Consider the following 14,416-nt stretch of genomic DNA (forward strand, 5'->3'; position numbering starts at 1 on the left):
TGTCTTTCTTTCCCTGCTTTCCTCTTCTGCTCAGAACACAGACAGCTTCACAGTAAGTGGCGCTAGACTCTCCTCTCTTTCTCACGCTGTTCCTTTCTCTTTGCTGGGCTTTTCCTATTTTGTCCTCTTTGCCAAAACCTCTAGTGCCTTAGAAGGCTCCCGGACTCCCATCCCCCATCTGCACGTGGCTGTGAGCCCTCTGCCGCCTGCTGCTGGAGGGCGGGGCGTCTCTAGATAACAGCTGAGGGGCTCGGGCCAGAGCAGCTGGGCTGCTTTCCCCTCGCCCCCTGCCTTGGCTGGTGTCTCCTCTTGGCAGGTGACTGTTGAGGAGGGGTTGAGCGGGTGGCCCATGCTGACGTGAGCCCCTCTGCCTGCAGACCACCGTGGCCCACTGCATCTCTGTGAGCCAGGACTACATCTTCTGTGGCTGCGCTGATGGCACCGTGCGCCTCTTCAACCCCTCTAACCTGCACTTCCTCAGCACCCTGCCCCGGCCCCATGCCCTGGGGACAGACATTGCCAGTGTCACAGAAGCCAGGTGAGCTGTGTGGGCCCCCTGCCTCCATTTCAGAGCCTTACTCCGCACCCAGCCTTCCTTGCCTGTGCTTCAGAGAATAAGATGAAGGGTGTATCGATACCCCCAAAGATTACAGGAACATCTCTGCACACACACAAATCACACAAATGTGGCTTTATTGGTACACGGCGCACTGTGGGGGACCATGGAGTGTCTCAGTATGTAGGCGTTAGGAGTGGCTTAGTGTCAGATTTGGGCTTGTGTTAGATGATTTTAGGATTGGATCCAGGGACTGAAGTTTTGCTCTGGTTGGGTACTGTGAGGAAGTGCGGGCAGTTCTACAATTGGACATTTAATTTTATTTGAAAGGTGGAAGGAAAGGTATGGAGCTAAAGCTGTAATTAGTAAAGAAGTTTCAGTCAGTGCTGAAAGATGGAAAACGGTGATGTTTGGTCATTTTTGTGGTTTGTACAGTGATCTTGTTTTTATCTGTCTCAGACACCACTACAGAGTGGTCTTGTTTTTGTTTCACTCCGTCACGACCACAGAGTTACCTTGTCTCACGTTGGTGTTCTGTGACCTCGTTTGTGTTCATCAGGAGAGCACCATGGCCCAGTAGCTAGGGCTGGGTCAGCTCCTAGCTGAGAGCTGTCAGAGGCAGCTTTTTCCTCTCAAGCAGCTGCTTCCAAACCTGCAGGTCTGGAGAGGGCTCCCATGCTCTGCTCCTTCCTTTGTGGGTGGGCTTCTGTTTTCATTCCCCTCAATCCCTCATTTCGTCAGCTCCTCACTCACCAGTTTGCTCTGTCCTCTTCCCCACAGTCGCCTCTTCTCTGGAGTGGCGAATGCCAGGTATCCAGACACCATTGCCTTGACCTTTGATCCTACTAATCAGTGGCTGTCTTGTGTATACAACGACCACAGCATTTATGTTTGGGACGTGAGGGACCCCAAGAAGGTGGGCAAGGTGTACTCGGCTCTGTATCATTCCTCCTGCGTCTGGAGTGTGGAGGTAGGTGGGCTGACTCGAGACTGACCCGGTTTGCCGGGACACCATTGTGAGGACAGAAAGTGGGGATCCCCAGGTAGAACATTATGTTCCCGCTGCCTCCTTGTTTCTCCAGCAACATCCCTGTGTGTCCACATACCTTCAGATGGATCCTGAGGGTTGAGCTTGAATTTTAGTGCTTATATGTCTCAGGCTTCTTCCAATGTGTCCCCGTCCATCCTTAGCTTTGCCTTGTCCTGGGCTGGGTGATCTTGGATGAGTTACTGAACTTGACCGAGCCTCATTTCCTCAGTGGTGAAATGATGTACCCGATTCATCTAATTGTTTTAAGAATTAAGTGAAATAATGTGAGTGGGAAACATAGAAGAGTGCCTGGTACATGGTAGATGCTTGGTTAACGTGCTTTCCCGCAGTGATTTGAAGAGTATCTAATAGTTATGGCTTGCTTACCATGTGACAGACAGCGGGCTAAGCCTTGGCCAGCATCAGCTCCTTAATGTCATTCCCTTCCGTCTCCGTGGGCAGGCAAGGGACTGCTCCCTAATTGGAGCTCTGACTTTGTTCCCTCTGCCCCTTCAGGTCTACCCGGAAGTGAAGGACAGTAACCAGGCCTGCCTGCCCCCCAGTTCCTTTATCACCTGTTCCTCTGACAACACTATCCGCCTGTGGAACACAGAGAGCTCTGGGGTGCATGGCTCCACCCTGCACCGAAACATCCTCAGCAATGTGAGCCACGGGGCCCCCACTCCATGCCTAGTGCCCACGTTCCTTCGCCTTCACACCGCCTTCTCAGGAACTGGGTCCCCAGACCTTGATCTTCCAGCTCTTATTTGGCCGGCCCCTGCGAGCCAAGGCTTTTTTGTCTTGTCCAGCATTCCTCTCCCCTTGCTTCTGTACTGGGCCAGGCCTGCCTTATCTACTTCTCCTGACCTGCTCCACTAGGACCTCATTAAGATCATCTATGTGGATGGGAACACTCAGGCCCTGCTGGACACTGAGCTGCCCGGGGGAGACAAAGCTGATGGGTCCCTGATGGATCCCCGAGTGGGCATTCGCTCTGTGTGTATCAGCCCCAACGGACAGCATCTCGCTTCAGGGGACCGTGTGGGCACACTCAGGTAATGCCAGGTCTGGAATGGGTACTGCCTGCCTCTCATGGTCTGGGCTGGGGGAGTTAGTCCCCAGGGATAGAGCTTTTGAAAAGTTTGGCTCTAAAAGATTGGGGAAAAGATATTCATATACAAGGGAAGGATAATTATAGTGAAGAAGCCCAGCAGAAACCATCCTAATCAAGTAATCAGGCTTAACATCCTCACATCAACATCACAAAGCCCATAGTGGTGCACTAAGAAGGACATAGCATTTTTTCTGTGGTATTCTTGCCAAAAATGCAGAAAACTCAGTCCTGTCATGAGAAAACAACAGACCAACTCAAATTGAGGTACGTATGACAGAGCATCAGTACTCTTCCAAAGTATCAGGGTTATGAAAGGTAAGCAAAGACTGAAGAACTGTTACAGACAGGAGACTGAAGAGAAGTAACAACTCAATGCAGTTTGGGCTCTGGGTAGGATCCTGGATCCAGAAAAAGGATGTGGCAAAACTGGTGAAATTCAAATAAAGCCTTTAGTTCATAGTGTTATACCAACGTAAATTTCCTGGTTCTGGCAACTGGACTGTTGTTATGTAAGGCGTTAACATTAGGGAAAGCTGGGTAAGGGAAATACGGAAACTCTCTGTACTCATTGCAACTTTTCTCTAACCTGAAAGTTCAAAAATAAAAATAAGCTTTCAAAAAGATCAGGGGAGAGGATGTAGCAGAGGAAGCAGAATGAGTCTCTCCTCCTGCAGCCTGGCAGTGACCCCCTCCCTCCTCTCCTCATCTTTGCAGGGTGCACGAACTACAGTCCCTAAATGAGATGCTGAAGGTGGAGGCCCATGACTCAGAAATTCTATGCCTGGAGTACTCTAAGCCGGACACAGGTAAAGAGGATGCCTGGTACCCAGCCCAGAATGGCACAGGGCTCCTCCAATCCTGCTAGTGCCACTTACATCTGTCCTGGCTGTTGGATGTGGGACTGAAAATCCTTTGACTCATTTGGTGTCATTGCAGGTTTAGAGGAGGGCAGCTCTGTCCCTTCTCTGTGGTTCTCTTGGCTTAGGGATATGGGGCTCAGTTCCTTTTTGCTGGACCCAGATAGGGGCCTGCTCTGGGCACTCGTGGGCTGATGGAGTTCTTCCAATCCCAGGTCTGAAGCTCCTCGCGTCAGCGAGCCGGGACCGGCTGATCCACGTGTTGGATGCTGGACGGGAGTACAGCCTACAGCAGACGTTGGACGAGCACTCATCCTCCATCACAGCTGTCAAGTTTGCAGGTAGGGGCAGGGCAATTGAGATACATTCTGCCACCTATGACCGACATCTCCCCTGCCCCCCCACTGCCACCTGCGTCCTGCCTCCATGGGAAGGGTATGCCCGTCACAGTGGCATGTGGGACAGCAGCTGGCCGGCCCGGGGCTGGATGGGAAGACAGGTGGAATATAGACTCTTAGTCCAGGGGACCCTGAGCAACCAGGTTAGCTGAGAATGGGGAGAAAGGAAGGCCTAGGTTTGGAGGGAAGCATCCTGATTTAATTGGTTGTCTCAGCCTTGTAGAGTAGCTCCATAGAGGGAACATGTGGAGGGAAGCGGAGGGAAGGCTGGCCTGCTTGTGGTGAGAGGAGTGGGAACAGCTAGGCCCCCTTCCTCCATAGCCAGCGATGGGCAAGTCCGCATGATAAGCTGTGGAGCAGACAAGAGCATCTACTTCCGCACTGCACAGAAGGTGAGGTTACTGGGTGTCCCTGAATGGGGCAGTGGGTTTGTGGGTGGGGCGTGGGGTCGCTACGCTTCCCCTACCTGAGGTTACGAGAGGTGAAGGGCGGCAAAAGCAGGGCTCTCTGGGTCTGGTGAGGCATTTGGGCATGGGGTCTGCCCTCATGCTCCACCCCTGCAGTCTGGAGATGGAGTACAGTTTACACGGACACACCACGTGGTACGGAAGACGACCCTCTACGACATGGATGTGGAGCCCAGCTGGAAGTACACAGCCATCGGCTGCCAGGATCGAAATATTCGGTGGGCATCCCTTTCTCAGACCATCTGACCACATTCCTTCATGCCCCAGGGGGTCAGCTCTAGGCAGCTCAGCCCTGTGTCTATCTTTTTGTCCAGGACTTTGTGCCCCCCTTGAGCCTACAGAATGAATACTTTGCCTCACCCAAGAGGTGGTAACCTCTTTGGTGTTGGGGTGTGGCTTCCAGAGAGAACAGAGCTGCGGGTGAATGCTGGCCTTGCTGCCACCCAAGTGACCGTGACCTCCTCCTCATGAATGAGTGTGAATGAGTGTGTTTCTTCACAGGATCTTCAACATCAGCAGCGGGAAGCAGAAGAAGCTGTATAAAGGGTCACAGGGTGAGGATGGCACTCTGATTAAGGTAAGGGCCCAGCAGGATGGGCGTTGGGCTGGAGAACGGGAGAACGGGGCGCTGGGCAGAGAGGCACTGGTGCTCCCTGTCCTCGTCCAGCTGTGTGTCCCACTCCTCAGGTGCAGACAGACCCCTCAGGGATCTACATTGCTACCAGCTGTTCCGACAAGAACCTTTCCATTTTTGACTTCTCCTCAGGCGAGTGTGTGGCTACCATGTTTGGCCACTCAGGTGAGTGTAGCCCTGATACTCTCCCCCCTGGAACTTCCCTCTTTCTCCCTTTAGTTTCCTGCGTCCCAGCAGAGCTGTCTGTCCCTCCCCTCCAGCTAACCCCCTGTGTGTTGGGACAGACACTTGGCTGGGACTTCAGTGGGGCTCATAGGCCATACTCTTTGTTCTTCACAGAGATTGTCACTGGCATGAAATTTAGTAACGACTGCAAACATCTCATCTCCGTGTCAGGGGACAGGTGAGCAGAAGCCAGCTTCCCTGAGACACAGATTCTTCTTCTGTGCCACAAACACACCCTGTCCCTCCCCTCTCTTCAACTCAGTGATGTCTTGGGAAGTAGGGCTGAACAGGGATATTTCTTGGCTGGGCCTGACCTGGCACTGGAGGGTGGCTCTGGTCTCCTTGCCAGCCTGTGGAGAAAGGGGTGCTAGAGGTGTTGCCACCCACAGAGACCTACCTACTCCTCCCTCACCCAACTCTGTGGCTCTACCCCAGCTGCATATTTGTGTGGCGCCTGAGCTCTGAGATGACCATCAGCATGAGGCAGCGCCTGGCCGAGCTGCGCCAGCATCAGCGCGGGGGCAAGCAGCAAGGACCATCCTCTCCCCAAAGGGCTGCTGGACCCAACCGGTGAGAACAGAGTGTGGGGTATGGACAAGCGGTGGGTGGGCATCCAGACTGCTCGCTGTGATGGCACGGCTCCTCCCCCTTGCTCTGGACCTGCCATTCAGAAACTCTGTATCTCCCAACACTTGTTCCTCACACGAAGACCCAAGACGTTGGCCTCTTCCCCTATTGAGTCTCCCCTCCCCCTGACCTTCGTTGTCTTGGACTCAGGCACGAGGCCCCATCGATGCTATCTCCTGGACTAGCTCTCTCATCAGACAGTGACAAGGAGGGAGAAGACGAGGGCACTGAAGAAGAAGAACTTCCAGCTCTGCCCATCCTTGCCAAGGGTACCAAGAAAGAGCCAGGTCTGTGGAAGTCTGATGTGGGCCAGACACGCACCAGTTGGTGCAGTGGCTAGATGTGCCCTTTCGGGGGCTGCGGGGGTGAGAGCAGTGTGAGCTGAGGAAACTGGAGCATTGTCGTAGCCTCGTAGGGTGTGGGCTGCTGTGGGACCAGCGCTGCACGGTGGGTGGGCGCGAAACCCTCTCTGACTGCCGGTCTCTGTCTAGCCTCGGTGCCCAGCACGGCCCTGCCCCGAAGCCTGTCCCACTGGGAGATGAGTCGGGTGAGTCACCGTCGTTAAAATGTCCTTCCAAGGTTACAAGAAGTGAAGGACGGTGAAAGCAGGGCTCTCTGCACCTGGGGAGGCATTTGGGCATGGGGTCTGCCCACGTCTGCACCCCTTGTGTCCAAGGAAGGGGAGCTCGAGCCCCTGGGCTGGTTCCAGGTGAGGGGTGACGAAGTCCAGGTATTTCCTCCCTGCGGCCTGCAAGGATTAGTCACCACTAGGGGAAATACTCCGCTTGTTCAGCCTCCTGGGGGCCTGGGAGTAAACAAAGAACATGTTGAGGTGGGGAGTAGAAAAGGGGTCTAAGCTGAATGGTTACAAGGAAATTCCAAGAAAGTCAAAGGGCCAAAGAACTGAAATCTGGAGAAACTGTACTTCTAAAGACCCAGGTGAAGAGCTAAGCTCAGAACTTCCAGAAGAGTTAGAGGGAAAAGGCCTTAAGAGGACCAGTAGCTGAGCGGCAACTTCAGGGTGGCCGGGAGGAGGATGAAGGCTTGCAGAGGCTGCCCAGCCTTCCCTTGTCCCACGTCAGGGTTTCAAGCTCCAGCACCTTTCATTGTCAGCAGCAGTTTCATGGGATGATGGTGGTGTGGTGTCTGGTGCCTTCTGACCAGGCCATGTGTCTCAAGCCGGGGCCATTGGTTTGTCCTTGGTGCTGTGAATGGACTTGGGCTGTCCTCAGAGTGGGGGCCTTTTAGAGACTCCCAGCTCTGAGGTGTCCATGACACCAGTGAAGACGAAGACCAGAAGGTCCTCTAGGACAGGACACAGAGTGAAGCTGAGAGCCTGAACTCTGGAGCCAGACTACCTGAGCTGTAACCTGCAGGCAGACTGTCTGTGGGACTTGGGCAAGTTACTTAAGGCCTCTGTGCTTCAGTTTTCCCATCTGTACATGTGAGGCGAATGGTAGTACCTCCTTCATAAGGTGGTTGTGAGGATTAAATGAACTAATACGTGTAAAGTGCCTGGCACACAGTAGGTGACGTGTGAGTGTTTGCTAAGACTGTTGTGTGATTGTTACTGTTACTCCTCTCCCACCCCCTCCCCACACCAGGCACAGGAGACAGAGGAATTCCTGGATCCAGCTCCTGCAGCCAACCAAGGACCCAGAAGAAGGGGGCGCTGGGCTCAGCCAGGCGTGGAGCTGAGTGTCCGCTCCATGCTGGACCTGCGGCAGCTGGAGACGCTGGCCCCAAGTCCTCGGGGCCCTAGCCAGGACTCTCTGGCTGTGAGCCCTTCAGGTCCTGGGAAGCATGGTCAGCAGGCCCCTGAGACCTCACATGCTAGCCAGGTGAGCCCGCTTTCTCCCAGCGAACTAGAGATCTCCAAGCAGCTTTAGCCAGCCTTGTGCCAACAGCTGGGGCCTGAGCATTGGTCTGGCTGTGCTTGCTCTGCCTCTGTGGGACATGGGTAACCTGAGCTGCAAAGTCAGGTGGGGCTGGCTAGGCTGTGCGGTACGGTGCTTGGGGTGCAGAAGCAAAGGGTAGCCTTTGTCCTGGGCTGGGTTCCTTGGAGGGCTCATGATATGAAGTGGTGGCTAGAGGTTGGCAGCCCAGAGTGCTAATGTAGTTCTTCCAGAAGCTCAAGAACACTAGTTGGAACCCAGCCTGGCTTTTTGGTGTCTGTCCTCAGAGTCGGAGCTTCCCCCAGAATTGGTGCCCACTGGATCCTTGCCCACCTCCACCTCCTCTCCCAGACCCTCACTCACGTCAGCAACCCCAGTGATGTTTCCAGAATGTGTGTTTCCCTTTGTGTGTTTCCAGAATGAAAAGCGCCCCCGGCCTCAGGCTTCCCAACCCTGTTCCTGCCCCCACATTATCCGATTGTTGTCCCAAGATGAAGGGGTCTTTGCCCAAGAACTGGAGCCTGCACCCATCGAAGACGGTATTGTCTACCCAGAGCCGAGTGACAGCCCCACCCTGGATACCAGGCAAGGGTCCTGCAGACTTCTGGGGCCATGCACCACCCGCCTCGTCTTCCCTTCCCTCCGAGGGTTCTGTATTTGGGTGGGGGGGCTGGCCCCAGGCACTCAGGGCTTGCCCACCACTGCCTCATCCCCAGTCCTGCTCATGGGTCGGGCAGAAGGAAGGTAGGAGTCCAGTGGGGCTGCTGCTTACCATTGCTCACTGCCTCCTCTTTCCCCTCTTGGCCTTTCTGGCAGTGAGTTCCAGGTGCAGGCACCAGCCCGAGGGACCCTGGGAAGAGTGTACGCCGGCAGCAGGGGCTCAGAGAAGCACAGCCCTGACAGTGCCTGCTCCGTGGACTTCAGCAGCAGTCGCCTTTCCAGCCCTGAGCATCCCAATGAAGGTGAGGCTGCAGCCCTGAGGGAGGGCCGGGACCACGCGGGTCAGTGGACTGAGGTGGGAGTGGAGGCTTTGGTGACAGAGGGGTGCAGTGTGATGCTTCTCTCCCCCTCCCCCACATCCAGACTCCGAGAGCACGGAGCCCCTGAGTGTGGATGGCATTTCCTCAGACCTTGAAGAGCCAGTCGAGGGTGATGAGGAAGAGGAGGAAGAGGAGGGAGGCACTGGCCCCTACGGGGTGCAGGAAGGCAGCCCCCATACCCCGGACCAGGAGCAGTTTCTAAAACAGCACTTTGAGACTCTGGCCAATGGGGCTGCTCCAGGTGTGGTCACATTGGTCACCGCAATCTACCCTTCTTTCCTCCTTGCCCCGCTGAGAGGGAGGGTCCAAGGGCAGGCCATGCCCGGGGGCTGCCTTCTAGGGGAGGCAGAGTCTGGGCAAGAGCTTGCTTCAGTCCCTGATTTCTGTCATCCTGGCAGGGGGCCCAGTCCGGGTACCAGAGCGGACAGAGTCTCGGAGCATCTCCTCACGATTCCTGTTGCAAGTGCAGAGCCCCGCACTCAGGTACTGTCCACAGCAGCTCACTTTCCTACAAGGAGCTCCAGCTCTCCTGACCTTGCAGTGCTCCCAATAGGGTCAGCCCTGTGCCTGGGGCAGCCTGCAGCCCTCTTCTCTCCAAGGATCTGTCTTCCATGCCCAGCAGCACTGTGCACTCCCCAAGTTTTGGGACAGCTGTCCTGGCTGGCTTTGTGCCCGCCCTTCTCTCCTAGTGCATCTCTAGTGCTGTGCGAGCTTCTCCCCGTCTTGGCAGGGAGGAGCCCTGAGCCTCCTCTGGGGCTTTTTCCACATTTCCTCCCTAGGGAACCATCCCCATCTTCCTCAAGCCTGGCAATGACATCGAGGCCAGCCCAGGTGCCGCAGGCTTCTGGCGAGCAGCTGAGAGGCAATGGTGCCAATCCTCCAGGAGCACCGCCGGAGGCGGGGCCTTCCCTTGGGAACCCTGACCCCCAGCAGGCAGCCCCTGTGCTGTTGCCACGACGCCGTCTCAACCCGGACAGTAGCTGGGCCCCCAAGAGAGTGGCCACAGCCAGCGCCTCAGGTGGACTCCAGAAAGCCCAGTCGGTGCAGAGTCTGGTGCCACAGGGTGAGGAGCCTGGGGGGCTCAGCTCTAGGTGTGGGGAGTGTGGAGCCCATGGGCGTACTAGAGGAAGGTGGCCTCACGTGGCCCTGATGTGTCACTGTGCTTGCCGGTGGGAGCCCCTTAGTGGGTATGTGCAGGGCACAGCAGCTCCTAGAGAGTTGAGCCTTAGCACCCGGGACGCCTTCCTCACCGCCTGACCTGTGTATGTCTCTGTCTCCCCTGCAGATGAGGCCCCTCCACCAGGCCCGTTGCTCTTACAGGAGATGGAGGCCCAGGGGCGCCTGTGCTCCCTGCCCCAAGCTGACAGCCGTCTGTCTCAGCCCCACTCCTACCAGAACCCCACCACCAGTTCCATGGCCAAGATAGCCCGCAGCATCTCTGTTGGGGAGAACCTGGGCCTGGCTGCCGAACCTCAAGCTCCTGCCCCCATCCGAGTCTCGCCACTCAGCAAGCTGGCCCTGCCCAGCCGGGCTCACCTGGTCCTGGATATCCCAAAGCCACTGCCTGATCGTCCTACCCTGGCCACATTCTCACCTGCTACCAAGGGCCGGGCCCCTGGTGAGGCAGAACAGCCTGGCCCCTCAGCAGGCCTAGCAAAGGCTCACAGTACATCTGAGAGGCGGGCCTGCTTGGGGGAGGGTGCCACTCCCAAGCCTAGGACCGAGGGCCAGGCTCAGCCTGGGCCCAACAGTCCCCGTGCCCAGCAGCTGCCGGTCAGCAGCCTCCTCCGAGGCCCTGAGAACCTGCAGTCCCCAGCCCCTGAGAAGACTCCCAGCCCTGTGGAACGCACCAGGCCGGGGGCAGCCCGGAGCCGGGACTCAGGTGTGCACAGCTCCCAGCTCTCATCTCCTGCCCCGTCCTCTCTCTCCTGTGTCTGTTGGCCAGTCTCTGGCTCTATCCCATTTCTGTGCGTCCAGCCTCTGGCGTACGTCGTCCTGTCTGCTCCTGTTTCGGTCCATTAAGTCACACCCCTGATGGTGAGACACTCCTGCCGACCTTCATGATCTCCCTATGACCCACTTGCCCCTTCAGTGCCTTCCGGCCCCTGAGACTGGGGCTGGAGCTGGCCCTTTCCTCTGGACCTTGTTTCCTGGGTGGTGTTGGGAGGGTGTCGGGAAGGAAGGAGGCAAGAGGAAGGGACTGAGGGCGTGCGATGCTGGGTGGGGTGGGGGTAGGCCTCTCTTCCTCTGAGTGACCCCTGGGTGGGGAGGCCTGAAGGGGCAGCTTTGCTGGGCCTTACTGAGCTGTATGTCCCTCCCAGAACCAGCCGTGAGCCTGGAGCAGTGCGAACAGCTTGTGGCAGAGCTCCAGGGCAGTGTGCGCCAGGCCGTGCAGCTCTACCACTTGGTACGTGTTGGGTACCCCCCCGCGGCGGGAAGACAGAGCAGGTCAGGAGTGCTAGCTGAGTATCCGGAACATAATGATAAGGCTCTTCCACCGATGGGTGGGTGGAGCAATTGAGAACATTCTGAGTAGGTGAGTGGGTTAGAAGCCAGGCCAGGCCTCATGAACTGAGCACGTATCGGTCACTTCTGGCTAACAGCTGGAGACATCCTCAGACAGGAGGGTGGGGTGTAGAGAGCCCACATGTCCTAGTTTGCTTAGGACCATGCAGCTTATGCCTGTTGTCCAAGTATAATTATTAATAGTATCCCCTTCCATATTCAAAACTGACTTGGCCACCCTAAACATAGGGGACAGTCCAGCAGGGGCCAAGATTTGAAAGAGGAGTTGCTAACAAGATGTAGATGGTGCCAGATCTGACAGTCACCCCCAGGGTCTGCCTCTGTCCCCTAGCCTCTGGTCATACTTGCTGGTCTTGGAGTGTGGAACTCCCAGCCACACCTAGCAGGGCATGCAGTCCCTTCTTTGGGGCAGGCTGGACGCCGGCAGGGCCCCTCCCTTTTCTACATCCATTGACAGTCCCCTCCACTGTTCCTCCACCTCACTTCTGGGGTCCTGTTGCAGGTGGCCAGCTGCAAGACACCCTCAGCAGAGCAAAGTCGCATCACCCAGCTCCTCAGAAACACCTTCTCCTCCGTGCGGCAGGAGCTAGAGGCCCTGGCCGGGGCTGTGTTGTCCAGCCCAGGCGGGAGCCCTGGGGCCGCGGGCGCCGAGCAGACACAGGCCCTGCTGGAGCAATACTCAGAGCTGCTGCTTCGAGCCGTGGAGCGGCGCATGGAACGCAGACTCTGAGTTCCAGAAGCCTGTCCCAAGTGAATGCTCCCCCGATTCCAAACTGCAGCCCCTCCTCCACTCACCAAAACCTGTGGGGTTGCTTGGAGTGGATAGCAGGGATCAGTGCTCAGAGGGGAAGCAGCTTTCCCAGCTGTTCCTCATGGGGTCCCTGTATTTATTAATTTATTTCCCTGACTGTTGCCTCACTTTCTTGGAACTCCTGCCTCCACAGCCCCTCCAGTGGCTCACGCAGGAGTAGGTCTTGGGCCTTTGTCATCTTGGTGCTGTGAGGAGTAGGAGGGCAGCCTGCCCCATCTGGGGGAAATCGGGAAAGGCTGGCCCTCTCTTCTTAGAAGCCATTTGAAATTACTGCAGGGATCAGCTCCCTGGGGTGGAGCACACACAGGGTATTCAGTGGGGTAGAGGTGAGAGGTGATCTGGTATCCATGCCCTTTAGCCAACAACGGAGGCTCACCTCTACCTCCACCTCCCCCCCTCCCCATACCAGCTGCACTCCCCTGGCTGCCAGAGCAGGGGTTGTTTTCCCCACTTGCTGGCAGTTCAGAAAGGCAGAGCCCTCTGGCCCTCTGGAGCACTCCCAGCCATCAGGAGGCTTGAGTTGATATCAAGGCCCGAGCCGCCACATTCCACTCCCGTTCCCCCTCCAAGAGGGCCCTAGCATTGTCTCTTCCTGTGCCCCCTCTCTCCTGGCCGGAACTGTGGAGCCAGCTGTGGGACATTGCTGCAGGACAGTAAAGCCCTCTGCTGGGCAAACATGAAGCCCTGGCCTCCTTCCCTCAGCCCCCTGGCCTTCCCTGTCCTCCAGCCCTGGTCCCCAGTAGGCTCCTGGAGCCGAGGCCACCTTCTCCCTGCATCCTGAGTGATGCTCAGTCAGAAGCCTGTGTTGGAACTTCCCTCATAGTTTACAGGGCGCTGGCCCACCTTCTAAGGACCTTGGCCACAGGAGAAATCTAAACACACACACACACACCCACAAGTTGAGTGTTCATTGCTAGAGCACTTGCCTGGCTGATGTGTACCTGGTTTACCTCTCACATCCCGCCCTAGCTTCACCAACTTGGCTCTTATCAAAGAACATGAAAAGGGAAGGAACACACTAAGCCTGAAATCTGGATTCCTAGTGTCCACAGCCTAGCTGATGTGAGATGGCCCAGAGTATCTGGTTTGGGTAGAAGGAGCCTCCTCAAAGGCAGTGCTGGGCACCCAGGGGTACTGGGTACTGGAGGTTGAAGAGAGGGAGGCACATGGGACTGCAGCAGGGGCTAAGAGACACACTGGAAAGGTGGTAGGTGGGACAGGTAAGTGGCAGAGGTCAGGGGATAGATTAGAATTAGAAGGGCAGTTTTAGGGGTGAGGGGAAGGAGGTAGGGCACAGTGGGCAAGTAGAGTAGGACCAGGTAGTGAAGCACTTGAAGAGTTGGGGTGAAGAACATGTGTCTCTAGGCCCTACTGCTTCCTCTGCCTCAGGTAAGTCAGGGCAGCTCTACCACAGCTCCAGGCCACAAAAGTCCATTTCCCTATGGGCTCTGCTGGCTCTATAGGCGGAGGCATAGCAAGAAATTAGATTCTGAAGGGAGCGCAGCTCTGTTTGCATCAGTGGCCTGAACAGGTGAAACCTATTTCACCCTCACTCTTCTCTACTACCACCACCTGCTCGGCCAACGTGCAAAGAAATCCTGGCCCAAGAACTCTCACAGCTGAGAGTGGAGCCTGGGAGGGCTGCAGCTGCCCTTGTCAGAGTTAGAAATCCACTCCCACCGTACCCCTAATCCGCACACCAGCCGCAGTCCACCGCAAATGGGGTTCAGGCCTGGCCCTCTGGGCTGGGTTCTTGGCCATCCTTAGCCAGTCTGTCCTTCACGAGGAAGGAGATACACTGCTGCCAAGGTTTGTGAGAAGGTGGCCGCCCTTCCCCTACCCCCAGCCCGGCGTGGAGGGGTGGGGGGTGGTCTCGTGGCCGGCGCCCGTCCCCTTCTGCATGTCTGAGGCCACCGGCGACTGCCGACCCCGTTCAGATCTGCCCTGACCCAGTTTTGAAAGCCCCTTATTTATAACTTTTATACTTTGTCCAGGCCATGGCGCTTCCCTCCTCCCCAGGTCTCACAGGGCAGAGGCTGTTTTTAACATGTCCGTTTGTACTGATGTATGAACTCGTCAATAAACACAATCATTTGCTAACCCTGGGTTGCCAGCGAGTGGGGCAGGCGAGAGGAGGCGCGGCTTTTCGCTTGCCGCGTGGATACAAAATCTGTGGTCGCCTGGGGGGTATGGGGGTGGGCAGTTGGAAGCTGCTGACTTCAGCGGCAGTGTGTGG

General features: G+C 56.5%; 1 protein-coding gene across 3 annotated transcripts in view; it reads left to right on the plus strand.

Moving 5' to 3' along the window:
- The window catches only part of MAPKBP1 (mitogen-activated protein kinase binding protein 1), a 52,302-nt gene extending 38,041 nt beyond the window's left edge, over window positions 1-14,261 (plus strand). For 2 of the 3 annotated variants that reach the window (XM_068549825.1, XM_068549830.1), the window contains 23 exons: window positions 378-538; window positions 1,337-1,526; window positions 2,103-2,249; window positions 2,466-2,641; window positions 3,415-3,506; window positions 3,773-3,898; window positions 4,277-4,347; window positions 4,519-4,640; window positions 4,924-4,999; window positions 5,110-5,221; window positions 5,396-5,459; window positions 5,717-5,851; window positions 6,059-6,195; window positions 6,400-6,455; window positions 7,513-7,749; window positions 8,222-8,388; window positions 8,620-8,765; window positions 8,887-9,084; window positions 9,242-9,326; window positions 9,623-9,906; window positions 10,129-10,725; window positions 11,165-11,250; window positions 11,872-14,261. In XM_068549825.1, coding sequence (XP_068405926.1) covers window positions 378-538; window positions 1,337-1,526; window positions 2,103-2,249; window positions 2,466-2,641; window positions 3,415-3,506; window positions 3,773-3,898; window positions 4,277-4,347; window positions 4,519-4,640; window positions 4,924-4,999; window positions 5,110-5,221; window positions 5,396-5,459; window positions 5,717-5,851; window positions 6,059-6,195; window positions 6,400-6,455; window positions 7,513-7,749; window positions 8,222-8,388; window positions 8,620-8,765; window positions 8,887-9,084; window positions 9,242-9,326; window positions 9,623-9,906; window positions 10,129-10,725; window positions 11,165-11,250; window positions 11,872-12,099 — 3,693 coding nt within the window. In that variant the 3' untranslated portion in view covers window positions 12,100-14,261. The remainder of the gene's footprint in view (window positions 1-377; window positions 539-1,336; window positions 1,527-2,102; window positions 2,250-2,465; window positions 2,642-3,414; window positions 3,507-3,772; window positions 3,899-4,276; window positions 4,348-4,518; window positions 4,641-4,923; window positions 5,000-5,109; window positions 5,222-5,395; window positions 5,460-5,716; window positions 5,852-6,058; window positions 6,196-6,399; window positions 6,456-7,512; window positions 7,750-8,221; window positions 8,389-8,619; window positions 8,766-8,886; window positions 9,085-9,241; window positions 9,327-9,622; window positions 9,907-10,128; window positions 10,726-11,164; window positions 11,251-11,871) is intronic. The other variant, XM_068549833.1, reaches the window with a different exon arrangement.
- Window positions 14,262-14,416: the final 155 nt, after the last annotated feature.

The sequence above is a fragment of the Eschrichtius robustus genome, chromosome 1, assembly GCF_028021215.1.
Source record: "Eschrichtius robustus isolate mEscRob2 chromosome 1, mEscRob2.pri, whole genome shotgun sequence".
Lineage (NCBI taxonomy): Eukaryota > Metazoa > Chordata > Mammalia > Artiodactyla > Eschrichtiidae > Eschrichtius > Eschrichtius robustus.